We start from the raw sequence: 22,787 nt of genomic DNA, 5'->3' as shown, positions 1-22,787 counted from the left end.
GGGGGGGGGGGGGGGGGGGGGGGGGGGGGGGGGGGGGGGGGGGGGGGGGACGGGGGGGAATAGGAAGAGGCGGCAAAGTTGGCACACACACGCCAGAAGGGGCGGGAAGGAGAGGGAAGAGGGTGAGAGATGGTTCCAGTTCGTGACTTCGGCCTGCATCCCCTGTGTGCATCCACCTCGTGTCTAGTTTTTCATTGTTACTGATGACGTGCAGTACGTGCGAGGGTGTCTCGAGAAAGTAAACTCCCGTTGCAAAATAAAACCCAGTACTCCATCCAAAACATGAGATAAAACTCCGGTGAGTAAATTTTTCCATTTTTTCCCCTCATTCCTTTCCTTTTACTCCGATTCATTTCAATGAATTTGCACTCGGTTGAATTCTATTGTCATTTTTTCTTCTTCCTTTGTATATTCCGAGGGTTTTCTGGGTCGTTCCGATAGAACGAATAATTACGATTCTCCGTAATTTCAATGGGAATTGAATGTAAATGGGTTTTTTCTCGTCAAATCGATAACCCAAATACGTTTTTCTGTCATAACGATAGTCCCGTAGGGGATTTTATTGTTCTGGATTGGAATAAAAGAAGTTACGTTTCACAGTGCGTAGGGTGGCAAAGGGCGGGGATCGTTTTATAGGCGGACAGCCCCATTCTGGGCCGCGTGGTTCGTCGTTAACAATCCGTGGAGCAGTGTTTGGGTATTTTAGCCTGCCAGGAGTCATTCTCCCCCGAGGATGCAGGAGTTAAAGTTCGATGTTTCGTTTTGTGGTGTGTGGAACAGGGAAAACAGTGGAATGACACTGGGCCGATTATTGCCTTACCGATTCCACTTGGAGGGAAGCGAAGAATCGATTCACCTGTAGCTTGGAAACATTGGAATTCGATACGTCGGTGTGATAAGGAGAGAGAGAGAGAGCACCAGGAGGGACTGACACGTAGCAAAAGTCAGTGGTGGTGGCATCGAATGAGGAATAAGGGTGAGGATGATTCGACGCTCAAGGGCAATTGTTTCGCACAGTCGACAAACTCGGAGGATATGCACTCTTTAGAATTCCAAGAGTACATCGGACGTTGAGAGACCGAGAGAGATACAAAGGAGGGGGCGACGAATAGTGAGAAGAATAGAGGGGAGACGATTGTCAGAGGGTGGATCAGGAGGGTGAGAGGGAGATAAGAAATACGATGGGTGAGAGCTCGCCCGACCTCAGCCTACGGCTACGCCGTGGCAGCTCAGACTCCAGGGACTCTTTTTATATGGATTTCGCACAGGTAAATTTCCACTCTGAATTTCAATTAAGAGTCATTGCTGGCGGTTCAAGCAGCGGGGGTGCTTGAGTAAACGGGTGAAATTCTTTTTTAATCATGAGGCGGGAGGAAAGTGGTGGAAATGAGGAAATTCAGGGGTGGGGTTTAATTAAATTTTTATGCTCTAGATAATTGGGGGGGCTCGGGGGTTTTGTGGAAAATCATTGGGGGAGTTTTGAATGGTGAGGAAAAATTAATTGGAGGACGAATTTGAGGGGGAGGGGGACAATGGGATACATCAATAGCGCTTGGGAGACAGTTTTTGCTGAGTATCTGAAAATCTGGGAGGGAGGGCTCTATTTTTGCGGGGAAACGGGGGAGTTATGAAACGGGTTTTTGTTGAAAATCGCTGGATTCTGCAGATTTGAAGATATTTGTCTGGATGTCATTTGTAATTGTTCAGTGGTTAATTAATAAGAAATTGAGGATCGTTTTTAGCATCAGGGGTGCTTGAGTAAATGGGTGAAATTATATTCTAATTAATAGGGGAAAGATAGAGTTGGGAATTTCATTGAATTTTTGTGCTGCAGATAATTGGGAGAATAGAGAAGTTTTGTGGAATATTGTTCAGGACGTTTTGAATGTTAAGGAAAAATTAATAGTAGGATGATTTTAATGGAGAGGGGGTACAATGGGAAGACCCCAATTTTTTTGTAGAGAAAAGTGGAATTTATAGATCAGGTTTTCGTAAAAAAATTGCAAGATTCTGCAGATTTCAAGATATTTATCAGAGACTTATCTGCAAATCACTACTGAATTAACAAGAAACGTTGGAATTGAGACTCTTTTTTAATCAGTGAGGAAAATTTAGAGTTGAGGGTTTAATCAAATTTTTCTACTTTAGATAATTGAGAGAATGAGGGGATTTTGCTGGAGTTTTGTGGAGAATCACTGAGGGAGAAAGTTTCAATGGTGGAGGAAAAATTAATTGGAAGATGAATTCAATAGCGGAGGGGTATAAAGAGATTGATTAATTTTGTTTGAAAGTCAGTTTTCGCACAATATCTTGGAATTGTAACGAAGTAACGAAATTTTAATGGGCAAACGTGAGATCTATGAAGAGTGATTTATAAGTTTTGAAATGAGACCTGACTCATCCAAATCGTACCATTTTACCATCAGAAGTGTGCGATTAAAAACATCTCATTTTACTTTTATTCTCTGAAAAAATGTTTTCTGCAGAAAAAGTGATATTTTCACACAAAATTTTGTTCTCTTCTTCAGTTCTAAAAATGTTAAAAATTTCATAAATTTTGATGAATTTTATGAGTTTTTAAAGGTTCTGATTTGATTTTCATAGATCTAATTTGACCTGTATTCTCTGAAGAAATATTCTCCACAGGGAAAACTCATATTTTTGAAAAAAAATTGCTCTCTTCTTGCCTTCCAAAGATGTTAAAAAAACTCACATTCAATTCACTACCAGCTCCATCGATATTTCATTCAAGGTTTGCGACTTCATTTATTTTTACTTCACATTGAACGGAAGTTTGTTTGCCTTTTTAGGGCATTGATTCAGACATTGAGGAAGTGGCACGGCCCGCCGACAGCTCAGACCCACTTGCTGAGAATAATCTCGAGGACAATGAAGTTGACATGGATGAGAATTTTCCACCATTGGACGATGTCTGTGGTACAATACCAGAAGAGGCGTCCGAGGAGTTACGTGAAGAGGAGGAGGCGGAGGCGGCTGCACTGGAGGCAGCCCGAGACAGTCCAGACTCGCCGGTAATTGCCGCCATTACGAAGAGGGCGCAAAAACCAAACGAGTGAGTAACAATTTACCCTCGTTTCACCCCACCCCTCTCGTTCAATTTACTCTTCATCCATCTACTTTAAACTTTACTCTAATTCTGAATGGATGCTTCAATACCTATCTTATTACCGACATTTGTACTCGAGGGCGAAAGGGTGGAATAGGGGGAAATGGAAATTCCTAGTATTTTCATTAGGAAATGGAGGCTTACAAATGTCAAAATGTCGAGTTGAAACCGTTCAGACTATTCTCAGAAGTTCGGAAAACGCATTTTCTAAATTAAAAGGAGAATTGGAGCTTGTGGAATTTCTAGGAAAATTTAAAAATAGAAAATGGTGCTTTGGTGCTTTTAGGGAGATTGATTCGGTGTTTGAGTGCTGAGAAATATTCACAGCTTCAGAAATCAGCTCCATTATGTTGCGATAATTCTGATAAATTTATTAGAGGATATTTTTTGTTGAAGAGTTTATGGACTGTAAAGAATGTGTTTTTACATTTTTGCATTATTTTGTTTAAAATTTATTTTAAAACATAATTGGAGATCAATTTCTATCTAAATTATCTCAACGAAATTGTTAATTGATCCGACTTTATCGTTCGCTGAAAAATTTATTCAATTAGAAAATAATTGTTTTGTGAACAAAATTTTGAACATGAAGTTAAATTCAATATCGCGAAAAATATATTTTGAATCCTATTGGCAGCACTGTTGGAGAAAAATTGACATTTCATGGACAGTTGACAAGTAACTTTCAGAAAAGTGACATTGAATTCAATTTAAGGGGAAAGAAATAGTGAAATTTCAGTTCTCATCGAAAATTCAAGAATATATTTACCTGAATTTTCCTAATTTCCATGAATTTTCAAGGAATAATTTAACCGAAATTTACAGATTCCATAGATTTTTTAATTTTCAATCTTCGAATGCAAAATTTTTTGGAATTTCATTGCAACTAAAAGATAATACGATAAAAATTTCCAAGAAGTGTCCCGGAAATTTCAGTCAAACATTTGTAACAGTGAAGATCCATCTCAATATTTGATTCCGCCCCCGGAACCGCCGATAATAAACGTCTCGCCCTTCAGCGAAACGCATTCCCCCTTCCTCGCGGCTCCCGAAATACCGATAAAACCGTCGCTGGGAAACCGATTGCCATCCGTAATCATTCTCCAAAACTCCATTTACTTCCTGCCCCGGATATCGAACGTATTACACACCCCCTCGTGTAAGCAATGGAATCCAGAAAACTCTAGATTATCCATGTGACGACGTTTCGGTGTTAGATCATATCATTCATGACAGAATGTGCATAATCCATTACTGGATTAACACGAAATCTTTGATTCCACTTGAAAATCAGCTTTTAGACAGGTGAAATAATTTTGTAATCAATAGGCGACAGGGAATTCAGTTGCAATGGGAAAAATAGACCTGGGGGTTTGATCGAATTTTTATGCTCTAGATAATTCGGGGAATAGGGGAGTATTATGGGGAATTTTGTGGAAAATTGTTGAGGGTGAGAGTTTTGAATGTGGAAGAAAAATCCATTGGAGGATGAGTTCATGATATTCATGTAAGACCCATAAACGAGTCATAATTTGCACACTTGGAAAAATTATTGTGCAGCAACAGAAAAATTGTCATTCTACATACAAGAATTCTTCTGGTGCTACACAATAATTTTTCATTTATGGTGCTCAGCACACGAATTTTTCTATAAAATTTTTCTCCGTGTAGAGGGTACAAGAGATTTCTACATGAGATTTTTTTTTTTGAAAGTCATTCTTCGGTGAATATGTTGGGATCAAGGAGAAATAGTGTAATTATGGCAGAGAAACACGAGATTAATGAAAAATGTTCTCATAAAAATCGTCTCGTACAAGAGAAAAAAAGTTTTGATTGTCATGAAAATGTTACTGATTTCCAGGACCATGTCACTGATTTTCAGGAATTCATCCCCACTTATCAGTGATTCGCGGTTGTAAAATTCCGTCAATGTAAAATCCTGAAGTTTTGTGATTATGTCATCAATTTTTAGTGACACCACCACTAATTTCCAGTGACATAATCACTAATTATTAAAGACAATTAATTCTCAGACAGAGTAATGTCACTGATTTTCAGAGAGCCATTTCCAATTAAAGATAAAAATAAAAGATAAAAATCACTGGCAATCGGGGTCACTCTATTCTGTATCCAGTTGCACCAATAATTGTTGACAAATTCCCGAAAATCAGTGACGTGTCTCCGAAAATCAAAATTTTTTCTCTCTGCATACAAGCAATGACATCCAGAAACCTCCAGATTATCCGTGCTGTGACGTCTCGGTGTTAAATCATATGATCCATTAGGGAATGCCCACACCCGCGCTTCATAAATCCGAGTACCACCGATAGTATGAATGACAGCTGGCCAGGGGATCAGTCTGTGATGTGGACTCGCGTTGATTCTGCCATAGACACGCTGACCGAGTGACGTTATTGTATCTGTCGGTTATTGTGGACACATTTGGGTCGTGAAAATGCTCATTAAGGAAACGTCACTCAGGTGAGTATTTCTCTCAGCGAAAAAAATGCCACGAAATCGCGTCCAAAGCTTTTTAAGCTCTCGACGGTTTTCTCTCTCCCGAAAAACACGAATATCTTGGAAACGAGAGGAGATAGGTGGGTGCGGGTGGTGTCATTGAAAAGCGGGGGAAAAAGCCGGTGAAAACCCCCGGGGAAAGTCCTCCCCGCTCCATTGGTTCGCGTACGGGGAGAGAAAGTAATCTACGATAAGCGAAACTTCTTCGGCAAATATCTCGAAATCTAATGCGGAATAAAGGGGTTTCAAGTAGCTAACGGAAACGGAAATTTTTTGGACTCCACAGTGACAAAAGTTGGAGAAACATTACCGAACTAGTCAAGTAAGCGTGGAGCGAAGTCGATTTTCAGTACTTTTTCGTCCTATGTAAGGGAAAAAGTGCGAGACGAATAGTGAATTTTCCTCCGTTGACCCGGAAAAATTTATATTTATTTATATTTATCAAGACAAAAATTCGACGAGAGTTGTGACGTCATTGTAGGTCATCTGAGTGTTTCGAAATTATCATTTTTCAATCATATCATAATTTATTGTGAATAATTGAATAGAAGAAAAAAAATATCAGGCAGCGTAGAAACAATAAATAAAGAGGACCAAATGAAGATGATGAACCGAATTTCAAGCTTAATGAAAATGATTTCATTTTGTTTAGAATTTATTTTTAAAAACAATAAAAGAAAAATTTTATCAATACCCGATAGTTTCAGACAAAACAATATCCACAAAATTTTTCATTGATCCTACCCTATTGTTCGCTAAAAAATTAATTTTATAAAACAAATGAGAAATATCTGAGCGTTTCGAAATTATCATTCTTCAATCATGTTCTTTATTATATAAAAAAAAAAGAATTTCCCAAGTTTTACTTCGGATTTAGACATAATTTGTTCAGAATAATTGAATAGAAGAAAAAAATGTCAGGAAGTATAGAAACCACAAATAAAGAAGACCAAATGACGATCATAAACCGAATTTCAGCCCTAATGAAAAATCCTTATGATAAGACCAGCCAATCAGGCTTCAATTACCCCACTGATGTCAAGATAAACCGGGTCTAGTCGGTTGGTTAACCGGGTTAGAGTGTATCACACTGGTGGATGATAACAGCGGATAGCACCCGAGGGGAATTTTACAAGTGAAGGTGGATTGAAGTGGATGAAAAAAAAAATAATAAAGAAAGAAAGACCAAGGAAGAGGCACCTCGAGAACAAGGGGTTTGGAAAGCTCCTTGCGTAACCCCTCGCACACAATGAGCGAGCGCCACTCAGCCGCTGAATCAACCCCCACCCTCCTCGTCAAGTCCCTCTTTACCCCACCCCGGTCAACCCCAACCCCCCTGGGGTTGAGCCGCTTTTGCAAAACTACGTGATTATTTCAAAAAGCTCACGTCTGAGATGAGCCAGTCTTCTTTATCCCACCCCCCCTCTACCCCTCGCCTTCTTCACTTCTTATTCTTCCCATGTTGGTACATATGTACATGCATGTACTCTTGAATATCCTTTGTTCAAGGAATGAGTCATGAAAGGTATTAATAGGAAAATTTCTGGCATTTCAGAAATTCAGAATTTCAGAAATTTTTTTGTTTTTGACAATTTTACAAAATGATGAGTTAAAAGAATTTTTTTTTTTGAATCAAAAAAGAAAGATTCTGGTGATAAATGCTGTGATAATCATTTATATTTTGAATTATAATGCACTTGTGAAGCGACGAATTCTAATGTGAATGGCAAAAATAGTAAAAGAATGAGTTTAAAAAAATTGAACGGAAAATTTCGAAATTTTCCTTTGAAATTCCTCATTATTTTTGGAATTCTAGAAATAATTTTTAGCAATTTTATCGAACAAGTAAGTTGAAATAACATTTTTCAAATTAACAAAAATGATTCCGTTGACAAATGATATAAAAATCATTTATATTTCCAAGAAAACCGGAATTAAAGTTTAAAAATGGAAAATAAAAATCATAATGCCCTTTGGGAAGTGACAAACCGTTCCACAAATTTCAAAAACTGAAAAAAATGATTAAAAAATCAAACAAAAAAATGTTTGTCGAATTTGTTTTTGGAATTCCTCATTACTCTTATGTTTTAATATTTGAAAAGTTAAAAATTGACTTCGCCCATCCGAATAATTCCCTCTTAACATTGAAAATTGCTTTTGTTACAGTTGGCCAGGTCTTCCAGGTGCCCTTCCATCCCCAGCGTCCCCCACAGCAGTAATAGTATCCCCCGAGACACTCTCCCGCCACAGCAGCAGTTCCCCATCCCGAAATAATCGTCCAGTTGGTCAATTTGCCCTGGCAATTCCCTGCCCAGCGAGGCCGATACCGGCGGTATGTTACCCCGCGGCAACGTTCATCGACGTCGTAGAGGAGCCAGTGGGCCGGGACTTGGGAGCGTAAGTATAAACTAGAGAAATAAATAACCGACGAATGAAATCCACGCGGGGGAGAGCTGAGGACAAGGGGAGCATTCGTCATTGTCGTAAAATCGTATCTCTCGTATCTCTGTTCATAAATTTAAATCAAGAATTGAAGTGCACTATCAACGCTCCACTCTCCCCTAAACCTCTTTGACCAAACGGAAAGGAAAGATTTGCAAGGAAAGGCTCGGAATCACGTTGTCCACACGTGAACTCCTAATCCAACAATTACTGCCCACTTTAGGGATTATAAAACGACAACGCGTCGGATTGCGAGCAATTGAGCCAATAGTTTTTTATTTATGGGGACAGACGTGACACTTTGTTTCAATTTTTTTTCATTCATTCAAATGGATTAAGAACATTGTTACCAGTAAACATTTTTGCATTAACGATGCCTATTTTCGTAGATTAGAGGACAACGATTTAAAATTGACCTCAAAATGAATTTAATCTGTCTAATAATTGGAATTTGTCGTATTTATCTTCTTTTTTTTTAATCTTTCTATTCTCGTCTGTTTGTTCTACATATTGGAGATGAATATTTTATTTGAGTCCTCGCTAATGTTATTATACGGTATATTTTTGTAATAATAAATTGAACTGAACCGAATGTAGTTCGAAATTGATAAACTGAATGGATTGAAAATAATCTATTGATGAGTAATGAATGAATTTCAATGAATTGATCTGTACGCAAAGGTATGCATTGGCAACAACACTGAGCGCCCTTTACGGAAAGCTCCTCGTAGTGATGGGAATAGCATTTCCAATGGCGGAGGTGATATCCTCCTACATTCCCCCCTCGTTCTACGAAGCCTTCTACCTTTACCTCTACTTCGGCAGTATGTTTTTCCTCTTCATCATCTGGGCAATGATGCTCAAGGATGGTAAGCCCAAGCACAGTAAGTATCCGGTTAATTTCACCGGGAAAAACAAGAACTCTGGGTTCTTCTACACTGAGAAAACAAAGTTTTTTGAGAAATACATCTTTACTCATATCAAGAAACTCGTGGCTTGAAAATTTTCAAGAGCAAAATATCTTGCATTAAGAAAGAAAAACTTTCACCAAGAAATTTTGCACTTGTACTAAAGACGAAAACAATTTCTTGATGATAAGAAAGCGATACTCATACTAAGTAAAATTAAATTGATTCCTTCAATAGTTTTTTAGCCTCAATTATAAAATATTTTAATGCAAAAACCGCTTGAATTGATTTGAGAACTCATATTTTTTTCTTCAAATGAACCAATTGCCCTCTTCTTTCGGACAAAAATAGAACGTGCTTCTCAAGAAACTCTTCGCTTCTCACAATCATTATAGAAACTTTTTTTTCTGTCCCTAAAATCCCCAAAAATAACGACAATAAACTCCCCCTCCCCCCAGAGGGTGACCACAAGGACATCAGTGATTTGGACTCGAGTGGTTCATCAAGTGGTGCTGGTGGCGATAGTGATTCACCTGGAAATGGTAATCCCTATTTAGAAGAGCCCTCCCACCAACACTACGGCAGTTTCTACCTCCGAGTGGGTGCCGTTGCCTTCGGAATAGGTTCAATGATCTACTCTGGCCTGGAGTTTGGTCAGTACTTCGAGCTCGAGCAGAACACAAAATGCCACAACATCATGGTTGCTCTAACACCAGCAACACGAATGGCGTTTATCTTCATCCAGATGTACTTCATCTTCTTGAACAATGAGGTGGGTACACGAGTTTTATCGATCATGTTGAAAAAAAAAGAATGAGAGAAGTGCTCTGCCACCCTCGTCAACCACTGGAAAACGGAGATAATGAGGTGGAAGGGTGAATGCCCCTTTGGGTTTTATCAACGTTCGTTCATCCTGTCAACTTGAAATGCAACGTTTTTGCTTCCAAACGAAAGCTTTCTGCGTGGAGAAAAAAAGTTGGGGAAGAATTGCTAAACAAATCGAGTAATTGTGGAGCGAACTTCAGTTGTAGATCTTTTCCACTGATGAAAACATCAAATGTTACGATTTCATAAAAAATTACCATGTCTAGGAATTTTTCCGCGCAGTAAATTTTCACTTTTGTCCGTTCCCATAAAAACGGTGTACGTGTGGGGAATTTAACGGGAAACTGTTTACTGTACCGTGATGTTTGCATTCACATATGCCATTTTTTAAACTGGAAGAATCGTAAGTTAATAATTAAACAACACTTCGCTCCAAGATTATCTTCCATCTGTATAGCAAAATTTGTCGAGATTTTCTAGGGTGATTTTTCCTTCCGCGTAATCGTGATTTTCTTTCAAAAAGACTAAGAATATCATGAAAGAAATCTCTCCTTCTTTAAAAATCCTCGCGATGATATTACCTTTTCAATAGAATCGAAAAAAGCCTCTCCCACCACAAACAACACAGCGTTATCGTCACTTCCCCATTTTTCGACGAAATTTCTTGTTTCTTTCAGCAAATGAAGGTGTCTACGCATCGTGTTGTTGCACGCTTTGGACTCATGCATATGATTGGTACTAATTTGTCGGTTTGGCTCAATGTACTGGTGCAGGAGACTAAACATGAAATTCTCACGTTCTACAATCCTGAGAATAATTCGTTGAGGATTTCTCATCGCTTAGGCAAGTCATCTCATTACTTAATCCTAAAGAAGACCAATCTTTTCATTCGAGAGACAAGTATCATTGCAACGAATGATCTTGTTCTCAAAAAACAGTAAAGATTGCTCTTCATCTTCTCCGTTCGCATTCAATCCTTTCATAAACCGAATGACTCCCCCACAGGAGGAAAAATCCACTTCGCCGAGCACCTCCATGACCACCGCATCGAGCCAACTGACGTCTCCCACATTCGTCTGCCACGCGGTCTGAAAGGTCCCCACCACATGTTTGAGTGCAGACGAACCAACATAATAGGCTCCCTTGTGCAGGACGCCAGCCCCTTCCTCTTTCCCTGCACCATCGAGTACAGCCTAATCTGCGCAGCGATCCTCTACGTAATGTGGAAGAACATATCCAAGGTTCGACAACCGGTTCCAACAACACCTCCAGGAAGTCGTCATCACCCTCACGCTTATCGAAGATCACCGCACCACTACAGTGTGGATTGTGCAGGTGCTCACAAGGGTCTCTTCGTTGGAATCCTCATTCTGGTCCTCACGATCATCTGCTTGATTCTGTTCTTCGTCCTCATCTCGAGGCCTGAACTGGTGAATCTGGCTGTTACCGGGGTCAACATCTGTGAGTTGGCTCTCTATGGCATGTCCACTCTGGCGACTTTGATCGGAATGCTGAGAATGAGGAAGCTGCGGTACGACGGCAGCAGAAACCTAGAGCTGGACAACATTCTTCTCGTAGCAGCGCAAACCGGAATGTTCATCTACTCGACATTCACAATAATCGGAGGACACTTCACTCTAGAGAAGCACACAATCCTCGTTCTCATTACAGCACTGGCCAGTGTCGTACAAACAACTTGTCAAACAATCTTCATCCTCGACTCGTCGAGAAGATCGGTCTCAACGTCCGAGCAAATTCGCCACAAGCCAGGACGCGAGATTGTGACATTCCTTCTCGTTACGAATTTGGCAATGTGGGCCATCAATACTTTGGAAAAATCAAGGGCCGAGTCCCATCCTGTTCAGCTGCATTTTTACGGCCTCTGGGCTTGGACCATCATCACTCACGTCTCCATGCCACTCGCTATTTTTTACAGATTTCACAGCACAGTTTGCCTGTGTGAGGTATGGAAGAGAGCTTACAAGGTCAAGCCGACATACATGTGACGCAGGCGATCGTGCGGGACTAAGAAGAGAAGGTGCATTGATAGTCACAAACGTCATAAGAATGTCCCCAGGCTCGATGTTATTACCGAGAATGATCCGACTTATTTTATGTGATTTACGAGGTATTATTATCATGATTTATAAGTTATGGGTTTTTATATTGTGCTCAGGAAGAAATCAGTCGGTTGTCGTGTATTTAGACATTTGCTGTTTAGGGGTCATTGAAGTTATTGGAATCAGTAGATGAGATTTTTAGGAAGCTGAAGTAGCTCTATCGTTTTGGAAGTTTAGAGTTGGAAACTGGAAGCAATAGGGATATTTTCTGTAATCCTTCTGTAATGCTTCTCACGACTCTTCGTTTAGGAATTGGTATTCGTACTTTGCAAACTCGGAAACTTGAAAATTATTACAAAAAAATCTTGTCCCGGGCTGTTGCGGTGGGGTTTCCACTGTAGTAAAAAACCCCATCGGAACAGCTCGAAAAATACTATTTTTTTCTATGAGAAACTTAGTGAAATTTCTCATTTTTATCATTTTTATCATTTCAGAAATTTTTGCAGAAGGGATGATGACTTACTAGTGATCAATCATTTTTATCCCCATTTATCGATGGGATTTTTTCATTAACTTCATTTTTCTCAACCGTACTGATTCAATTTCTCAAGGCGCTCTTTTGACGAGAGATGGCGCTGATGCATCAGAGGTGTGATGACATTCAAGGTCATCTGCGCGTCTTGAAATCATCTTTTTTTACTCATTTTTGTAATCGTAAAAAGAAATTTTCAAAGTTTTCCCTCGAATTTAGACATAATTTAATATGGATAATTGAATGGGAGAAGAAACAAATTTCCGAAAATATCCCCATTCCCAGAAAATCAATTTTTTTAATGGGAAAAAACATTGGAAAATGAGTAATTTGGGATATTTTGGTTGTCAGTAATGATTGGAATCTCATTTTCAATCTATACATTTTCTCACAACTAATGAAGAATGTAACATTTGTTGAAGAAGTTCCATTATCTATTCATGATAAAACAATGATTGGAAAAAATTAATTTTGTCCATTTCTTTTCACAATTGAGTTGAAAAATTGAACAACAAAAAATATCCAAATCTATAAAGCTACTTTAAGTAACAAAATAAAAGCCATTCTGATCGATCTATTCTCAAGGCATCGAAAAGAAAAATTTCATCCTCAGATGACTTGAGACCTATTGTAGCAAAAGAGTTATATATTAGAAATTTTCCTGGCTTTTCATACTCTCCGAATTGTTATCACGATATAGAGAAAGTAAGAATAGATCCACTTCCCTCCACCTGATCAGAGATAAGATAAAAAATCAATTTGTAAAATTGATCAAGTCAGGATGAGTTGGAGCCCGTTTTACCGTTCGATATTAGGTATTTCCGGTTTAATCCAAAGCGGATACAAAATACATACGCCAAACGACGGTCGTCCGTACAACGCCATCCCACTTAAGTCCAATTGAAACGATACGAATATGTAATATGTGTAATAAACGTGCACTAGACGTGTCTATGTATTTTTTTTTCGGTTCACCATCGGGTCGTAGTGGTATAGATCATTAGAACGTCAATTTAGGTTTCAAGAGGTGATGTGTATCTGGTTGCTGATGATATCGCGTGAAGAGGAGCTTTGGATTCGATGATCCATGCATTAAAAAATTGTAGACACTCCAGGGGGAATCTCGTCGTACCCAAATAGAGGGGAATTTTTTGATAATTCATTGGGAAACTGAACAGGGATTGGTATTTGTAGATGTAGATTATCTTCATATCACGTACATGGAACAAATAAATGGGATCAATTTGATTCGAGACTGAAATATCATGCTCAATTTAATCTTGGGGTGAATGATAAAGTGTATGATGATGAACAAGCATTTTTCATTGATAATTTTGCACTGATATATCGAATATTCAGAAATGAAGGAATTTTTGTTGTCGTGATTGAATGGTTTTTGTAAATCGTTTTATGTTGAGATTTATTGGCTTGAGTTTCCAAAGAAAATTTTGCACAGAAATTATCCAGACTTTTTTTCGCAGTATTAGATGAAGATTGGAATTTCACGAATTCGGAAGATTTTAGAGAAATTCAAGTGCAAATAAGGTGGAAGCTTTGAAACTCAATCGTTTTTTCATCATTTTCACGAAACATTGAACTGAAATTTATAATGTCTGTTGATTTCCTCATCAATGTGCTATTTTTAAATCAGAAAATTCCTTGAAACTCAATACAAAAAAGAAAAACACTGTTGAAAAGTTTTAACAGTGAAAAACGGGAACCAAAAATTCTGTTGTCATGATTGAATGGTTTTTTCAAATCGTTTTATGTTGCGATTTATCGGAATCAATTTCTAAAAAAACCATTTGCATAGAAATTATTAACATTTTCAACAGATTTAAGAGAAACTCAAGTGACAATAAGATGAAAATTTCAAAACTTACTTGACTTTTCATAATTTTCACAGAACATTGCATTAAAATTTACAGTTTTCATTGATTTTCTCATCAAATTGTAATTTTTAACAGAAAAAAATTTCCTGAAATTCCAGTGAAAATTCCATACAAAAGTTTTTAACAAGTGATTTATAACTCCTAATGAGTGTGACACGGTAAAAACGGGAAACAAAAATTGTGTTCTCATGATTGGAATATTCTTTATGAATCGTTTTATGTTGAGATTTATTGGCATCGATTTCTAAAAAAAAATATTTGCGCAGAAATTATTCCCATTTTCTTTCGCACTGTTAGAAAAAGATTGGAATGTTGCGAATTCGACACATTTGCGAGAAATTCAAGTGAAAATATAATGGCAATTTAAAAACTCACTTGATTTTCCATCATTTTTACCAAACATTGCACTGAAATTTACAGTTCCTATTGATTTTCTCATCAATTTATAATTTTTAAATGAAGGAATTTCCTCAAATTCCATATCCAAGTTTTTAACAGTATGATTTAAACTCCTGATGACTGTGACACGGTAAAAACGGAAAATCAAAATTGATTAATTGAAGTAGAACCATTGTACCATAATTTTGAATGATTCAATCATACTAAACAGATTTTTTTTAAACTGTAAATATTCGCAACGATCCAGCTCGATGTTTTCTTAGACTAGAGAGAAAAATCTTCCTCACGTAATGCATAGGTATATTACATTATAAATAAGATGCTATTATATTATAGATATATTATATACATTTATATACGAGATTTATATATTTATTATTGCGTTATACAATTATATGATATTTATTGCCAACTCATAATACGCACAAGATGAAAATTAAAGTGAAACGTTGACGATAGTTGAGATTTGCATCGGGATGGCCGTTTATTTATGTAAAAAGTGAATTTGTTTCGACTGATATAGAGAGAAAAAAAGTGTTTTTTCATTGTTGCTTGGCGGGCTTCAGCTCGTTTTAATTAATCAGAGTTATTGAAGCTCGTCTGACTCTCGATGGGAGTCTCAACATCTCTTTATGTATCTCCTATTAAATTATCTCTTCTGTTCAAAATGACGATAACAAATGATTATGTAAAATCGCTGTAACATTTTCATGTCCGCATAACTCTAGTTCCTAATGCGATGTTTGTACTCTTATACCCTTTATACTATTTGTACCTTGCGAAAAATGAGAGGATTATGCAATACACTCGTCCGCAATAATTTATCTTTATTGATTAACCATTTCAGGGGATTTCAATGGTCGATGGACTGAGAGAAAAAATTAACTAATGGCACAAAACTAATTTATTCGGTCAAGTTGGTTGGAATTTCCTGTAAATTCTTTGGAGACAGTAAATTTCAGTCCGAATTTCCAGAGAAATGTGAAATTTCATAATTTTTTTTTCCTTTAAAATGAATCAAATATAGTGATATTTAATTTATTTTGAAGGAGAAAAACAATGAAATTCCGACGGACTTTTATCTTCTCATTTCAAAATTTCATTATCGTTTTGAAGATATCATCTTCTTAAATATTAAATAAATAAATAAATAACTAAATAAAATTTTCTTTGTCATTCAGTATTGTACCGTTTCTTCTGTTTCGTGCAGAAGACCACATTTTAGAACTAATTTCTGTAATATTCGGTCTTTTTTCTCTCAGTCTGTTAATTTGGGGATTATGGACATTTTCAGTCATACATTCATTTACATGGGGGAGTCGTAATGGGGTAAGTAGACGAAAATTTCATTAATATTCATGAGGGTGATATCAAGTTGCATTAAAATAATTAATTTTTCCATTCCATTCTTCACGAGGGTTTGAACATACCGGTAATATGAGATCTACCTTTTTGAATAAATCAGAATGTAGAATTAATTATTCAATCCATTAATATTCACACGGAGAACAGCTTCATAAATCTTTTTCATATTAAATCATTTGTTCAGATTGAATAACACAAGGACACTTCCATTGAACCCATTGAATTCTCAATTTCGTTGACCCAAAAACCCAACATCTCTGTTAATAAATAAATACATTGAAGTGGATCCCAAACCTCCCGTGTCTCCCCTCTCACGGAGATATTTTAAATATAGAAGAGTACATGAACTTGACTCTTCCAAATAGATCGAAATGAATTAAATTACGAAATACAGACGCTCCCATGAATGCTAATACGACAAATCCTTCCATTAAAAATTTTAAATATTAAAATCCTGATGGAATTTGAAGGCCAAAAAGGAATACAGATAATCGATAATTCAATTATCTCATTCCCTTCACTCTAAACTTTGAAATTCCCATGCAAAACCCCTTCACGTATCGATAACCCCACAATTGCCTACTTACGCTCTAAAAAAAAACTTGATAACCACTGAGCAACGGAACGTAATCCATAAACCCGGGAGGCATCACATGTAGTCCTACATCCAGGGAAATTGCGCGTTTGAATTGAATAAAACTTTTCATTCGGAATAAAAACAGTAAGTTTTAATTAATGAAATCAACTATTTATTTGATTCAAATCAAGTATTATCACTTGTAAATAAATTCTGTCTGTTCGTTTTCCAAACAACTATATTATTTCTAAATAATAAAGTATTTTTTCACACACCTGCACGGAAAGTTCGTACTTTGCTCCCTGATGAGCGGGAGGAAAGTGAGTACTTCCCGCTCATCAGGGAGCAAAATACGGACTTTCCTTTGCAGGCGTGTTAAAAAATAGCATGTGCACCTCGGGCGGGAAAACATGACTTTCCGCCCTTGATGCACAATATACTATTTAGATCCAGAGAACATTTTTTATGCTTAAAAAACCCTTCTTTTGATATTTTTCTCGTCACTCCAGCAGTACGTTTTATTCACATGCAATAAATAATTCATTCATTCTGCAAAAATCCTTCATTAGAATTGAATGAATCATTTAATTAACAGAAAGGAGGGATTGTGGTATCTCAATAAATTTCTTCGGTTCGCCATCCGATCAATGACTTTATTTCTTTTTTTAAAGTCCTTATTTAGAAAAAAACTATTTACCAGAAATTTTTCCATTCATTTCAACCCTAAACCTTCTCATTCGGGATTTTTTTATTCATTTTACCAATAGGTTGTAATTGCATGAAATCAATGGTTCATTTGATTCAAATGAAGGATTATCACATGTAAATAAATTCTTTCGGTTCGCCATCCAAACAATGATTCTACGTCTTCCCATGAACTCTTCATTTACATCAAGAAAACATGTGTCTAAATTAAAAACACTATTGATTCATCCCGAATGCAGACATAAAAAAACCTCAGGTTCAACGCTGAAGAAACGAATTTATTTAACTCAAATAAACATTAATTCCTCTGGTTGAGCAGGCCACAATCCCCTCGCCACCGCAGCCCTCGCCCAATGAAAAAAGAATCCCCTGAATACGTTGGAAAATTCTCCCCGCCACCGAGGGCATTGTGTATTGATCCCGTTTCCCATCGCATGGGGTGTGCTGAACCACCCCCATGGCAGCCATTAACGTATCCCATGGTTTTACAACCCCCACCCCCCTCCCCCCCGAAGTAGGGGAACCCCCCACTGAATCCAAACGTTTGACAGGACTCCTCTCCACCCCTACTGGGGGCTGAAGAGCGCTGGTGCACGTCGTGACACGGGGCTGGACTTTTGACCGAATACACGAGAATCTATTCCTGGATTATTTCCATTTCTCGGGCGCATGCTCCCACAAACTTGTTTACATCAGGCACTTCAAAGGAGCCACGCACGCCGAACGAATCGTAACTCATCAACTCTCTCTCCTCCTCGACCCGAGTGTGTCCTCATTTTCCATTAAAAAAAAGCGTTAGACAAAGAGCAAGAGATTTGAAAGGGAAAAATTCACCGTTTTTTTCATCCTATTCGCGTAAGGGGAGCAGCGAAAAGGTGGAAAATTATTTTTGTGATAGAAGTGGGTGAGCCAGTGGTGAACACGAGGTCGACAGAGTGCCGGGTGGAATCGTCCATGGCGGACACCAAGCCGAGAATCGTTAAGTGTCACATCATAGAATCGGTCGACGTCTAGCGGCTGCGTAAGTTCATCATTAATTAATTATTGACTAATTGCAAAAATCCCCAGACACCTGGACAATTATTTTCATGAACTCGTCATCACATTTGGGATATTTTATTCTAGTTTGAGGTGAGGGTGTGTACCGGGGAGTCGTGTGGGGGATTGAGGTGAGAGGGTGCGTTTGCCAATTTAAAAAATACTCCTTGGCTTGGCGGTCACCCTCGGCGATGCTCCAACGACGCGTGCAACCCCATGCGCGTCTCGCTTCAACCCTCTACGTTATTATGGGGGGGGGAGGGGTAACCCGAGGGTCTATATCTGTGCATGACGCGGGAATCTGCCACGAGGAGACGATCGATCTTCTTTGTTCTATTCTGTTGTGCTCTGGGGGATTTTGACGATTTTTGCTTCCGAATGGAAGCTTTGCGTTTTTTTTTAAATTTATGTATTAACCTGCGATGGGTTTTTTACAATCATGTAGGTGGATATTACAATATTTTTTGCGTAGTTGGTTGCCTTTCTTTAGGTACGATAATTAATACGTGTTTTAAATTCTAATTTTACATCTTTTAAGAAACTGGTAGATGATTTGTAGTGGTTCAAGGCCCTTTACGGTCGGGAAATGGAAGCTTTGTAATCTTTCAAATATAGATTTTGGATTTTTTGGGTTATATCGATCCAGTGCGATCTAAAAAGTCCGAAAATGCAATTTTTAGAACTCGTCCGTTCGTGTGTAACAAAGTTTTACTTCAATTGTTCGGTGATGAATGGATGGAATTGATTTTTTTTTCAAATGTAGGCATTGTTGAGCCCTAGCAATAAAAATTTAATTTACTGATTGGTTTTTTAAAATTTTTGATTTTTTTCTAAAAAATGTCCTGAATTGATTGAATTACGGCTTAAAAAATTTGTTTTAGTGTCCTTTCACTGAGTTCGAAGATGAAGGTGATGGCAATAATCGTTATTTTGATTTATTTGAAAATTTGAAAAATTTTTTTTGAAAATTGACTTGTTTTATTTTTATTGATTTATTTATCGAACCGATCGATTTATCGATGAGTTCAGGGTGTTTTATTCATTGAGATGGGATCAGACTGACGGACTGTCGTGAGACAAAGGACAGCTTTTAGGCGAGATTAATCCCCGTCTGATGGATTTTTTTGACGTTTTTCTTGCGCTTTATTTCACGTCGAATAGTAAATTATGGAGGAGACATTTTCCGATATCTTTGTGGAGTGATAAGGGAGAATTGACAATGGGTAGACAGGTATCTTGACTTTGCATAACCGGGGAAATGACAAAGAGTCGACGTCTGCGGCCGATAGGAAACATTGGGCAAAGTTCCCGGAGCCCGTGGCATTGAATCCTCTCGACGATTTAGAAAAGGGGGAAATGGATTTTGAGGGCCGACGAGGGGATGCAGGAGGGGTGCTGTCGATGTACCAGGGAGAGGGTGGCTTTTAACGGTGGGGATAGCGTCCCGGCATATCGCTCGGGCTTGTCAAGGCGTCTGGACGCTGCCGCGTCGGCTGTCAATTTTTGTTGACGAAATTTCGAAGGGCGCAATTCAGGTGTTGATGAGTTTTTAATCGGGACGTGGGGGCGGGTGGTCGATAGGTGAGGGTTCGACGACCGGATATCACCGGAGTTTCATCTCAGTCACGTGCGTCGACAGGTTTTCCCAGGTGCTGTCAACAGTAGTGGGACACGCGAGGGGCTGTGAGTGCGGAGTTGTGACGATTATTTTTTAAACTACTGGCAGGAGAATTTAATATTGGTATTTAGGGCTAAGTGATTGAATTATGGAGGTAAGATGGTGGTGGGAATTATTTATTTTGTTGTTATATAATGCTTCTTATTTTTATTAATTTTTCATTCATTCAGTTGGGTTTTAATAATCACGTGAACAATTAATTAAAATTGAGAGCGGTGTGATGGAATTGAGGAAATCCAAGTACTTGAGTTATTTTTTCTCCAGCGGAATGGCTTTCATTTGAGCCCCATTTGACCCTAAGTTTCCGGATATTTTGTAATGATTTTGTAATTTGAACTTTGGAGGTCTGAATTTGAATCTCGATATTGAACCGTTGGAAAACATTTTAACAATCTTCAAAAAAATAGAAAGTTTGCTCTTGCAGGAAGATTGATGAAATGATTTAAAAATTGCAATTTTTCAAAATTACGAGCATTTTCTATGAATAATTATAAAGAATCGTTTCTTTTCATTTATTCATCTCTTTAGTGTTACAGACGTTTTCTTTGTTTTACGCCTATGCAGGCCTCTTCTTTTTAATAATTAGATAACGTCAATTATATAAAATTTCTTCTAAATTCATATTTCCATTCAATTTAACTCTGTTTTAAATAAGTTAATTTATAAAACATCAATCTTTTACAATAAAAATCATTTGTTCGGAGTCGTAACGAATTTATTCATATCCAGAATTTTACCAGAAATCGATTTCATGTCTGATAAATAAGTTTCCGAAAGTTTAAACAATTTCAATTATTTATTTATTGAAAACAAATGTCTAAAAAATCATAATTCTGTGTAAAATGTAATTTGAAAATTGTTGAATCAATATTGTAATCTGTACTAAACTGTAAAAGATCCTTGGATATCCTCAAGTTGAAAATTATTCCATTGCGGAAGTGTTGAATTAAAATTGATATTGTTGAAGACAATCACAACAAAATTAACAGAATAAAGCAGAAATAAGAATCAATTAAAAAGGAAAATAACGTGGAATTGTTTTCGATGAAAACCCGTTGAAGACAATCACAACAAAATTAAAAAAATAAAGTATCAATAAGAATGAATTAAAAAGAAAAAAAAACGTGGAAGTGTTTTCGATGAAAAACCGTTTGAATCAGATTGATGAAGTGTTAAATCCCTGAAATCCACTCGAGAGTAAAAATAACGTGAGGTCATGGGTTCGAGTTTACGCTAGGCAAATTCTAGGGTGATAGTTTCCCCAACGCGCTCACAGGTGGTCGTCACGCAGTCTGGCGCGACTAAAACTTCCCTTCGGTGTTTGTTGGTACTTTGGCGTCGGTAGAGTTGGGTTTTATCAAGACCCACCCCCCCAATAGGGTGGGCGACATCGATTTTCCGGGAAGGACAGACGTACCGGCGTGATGGAGGAGAGGGAAGGGAGGGGGCCGAAGCCCGAAGGGATGAAGCTCCGTTCACTGACTTCCGTTTCCGTTTGTTGTGACGCCACACTGGCGCTTCAGGACGACCCACACCGCCTCAACCCATTGTTTTATAGTTGTACGTGTTGCTCGGCGCTGCCGGACCTCACCCAACCTCACCCGGAGATTTTGTTTGGAGTATTTGGGGGAGTGTAAACAATTGTTTGTGTAATTACGCGGATTTTTGGGGGGTTTCATTGTGAAGTTTTGAGGGAAGTGAGGTTTGAGGGGAATATTGGGCCCGCGGAAGGGTTGGAGAATCAGTGGAGTCAGGTAAAACGGACCATTTTTTATCGTTAGGAGACTGTTGGTGATTTTTGGCTGAAATTGCAAGGAATTTTTCAATTGAAAATTGAAAATTTTATGGGAAAATCAATGGAAACTGCAAATTTTTGGCTAATTATTCCATGAAAATTGGTATAAATCAGGGAAATTCAGGTAAGTTGAGATGTTCTCGTCTGCCTGCAGCTAGAAAATTTGGAATTTTACTGAATTTTCAGTGAAATTTTAAATAATTTTTCGTGTAATTACGGGGATTTTTGGGGAGTTTCGACCGCGGGACCCGCGGGTATCAGTGGAGTCGGGTGAAATGGACCATCTTTGATCGTTAGTTGGTGATTTTTTATTGAAATTGCCGGTGCACTTATTAGGAGTTTTTATCAGATTGAAATTACAAGGAATTTTTTCATTGATAATTCAAAATTTTATGGAAAAATCAATGGAAACTGTGAATTTTAGTTCAATTATTCTATAAAAATTTATAGAAATCAGGGAAATTCAAGTTCTCGTCGTCCGATAGTTCACAAATTTAAAATTTTCGGAGAGTTTTCATCATCGAGGTTTGAGGGGAGGGGACTATTGAGTCCGCGGGAGGGCTGGAGAATCAGCGGAGTCATTTTTGTCTCAAATTTCCGATGCACTTGTTGGGAATTTTTATCACATTGAAATTTCAAGGAATTTTGTCATAGGAAAATCAAACTTTTATGAGAAAGGGAATAGAAACTGTGAATTTTAGTTCAATTATTCCATAAAAATTCATAGAAATCAGCTAAATTCAAGTTTTCGTCGTCCGACAGCTACAAAATTTAAAATTTCACTGAAAATTTAATTAAATTTTCACTGAAAATTTAATTAAATTTTAAATAATTCGTGCAATTACGGAGATTTTTGGAGCAATGTGATTATGAAATTTTGAGGGAAGTGAGTTTTGAGAGGAGAGGAGTATTGCGCCCCCCCGGGGG

General features: G+C 37.8%; 1 protein-coding gene across 1 annotated transcript; it reads left to right on the top strand.

Moving 5' to 3' along the window:
* Window positions 1-1,181: 1,181 nt before the first annotated feature.
* On the top strand, window positions 1,182-14,309 carry LOC107046802 (proton channel OtopLc). The gene is made up of 7 exons (XM_015269514.1): window positions 1,182-1,268; window positions 2,811-3,073; window positions 7,811-8,041; window positions 8,768-8,970; window positions 9,453-9,766; window positions 10,497-10,662; window positions 10,825-14,309. The coding sequence occupies exons 1-7, from the start codon at window positions 1,182-1,184 to the stop codon at window positions 11,823-11,825; spliced, it is 2,265 nt and encodes a 754-aa protein (XP_015125000.1). The 3' UTR covers window positions 11,826-14,309.
* The last annotated feature ends 8,478 nt before the right edge of the window (window positions 14,310-22,787 follow it).

The sequence above is a fragment of the Diachasma alloeum genome, unplaced genomic scaffold, assembly GCF_001412515.2.
Source record: "Diachasma alloeum isolate Michigan unplaced genomic scaffold, Dall2.0 Dall_scaffold_00183, whole genome shotgun sequence".
NCBI classification, from domain to species: Eukaryota; Metazoa; Arthropoda; class Insecta; order Hymenoptera; family Braconidae; genus Diachasma; species Diachasma alloeum.
The sequence above is the reverse complement of the archived record's forward strand: the minus strand, read 5'-3'. Positions and strand labels throughout refer to the sequence as shown.

What these genes read in the sequence shown, in the direction of transcription:
- LOC107046802 (XM_015269514.1), top strand. Translation starts at nt 1,182, where the DNA reads ATGGGTGAGAGCTCGCCCGACCTCAGCCTACGGCTACGCCGTGGCAGC. An exon ending in GGATGGTAAGCCCAAGCACA is followed by an intron (nt 8,971 to 9,452) that starts GTAAGTATCCGG and finishes CCCTCCCCCCAG; the next exon opens with AGGGTGACCACAAGGACATC. An exon ending in GAGGATTTCTCATCGCTTAG is followed by an intron (nt 10,663 to 10,824) that starts GCAAGTCATCTC and finishes ACTCCCCCACAG; the next exon opens with GAGGAAAAATCCACTTCGCC.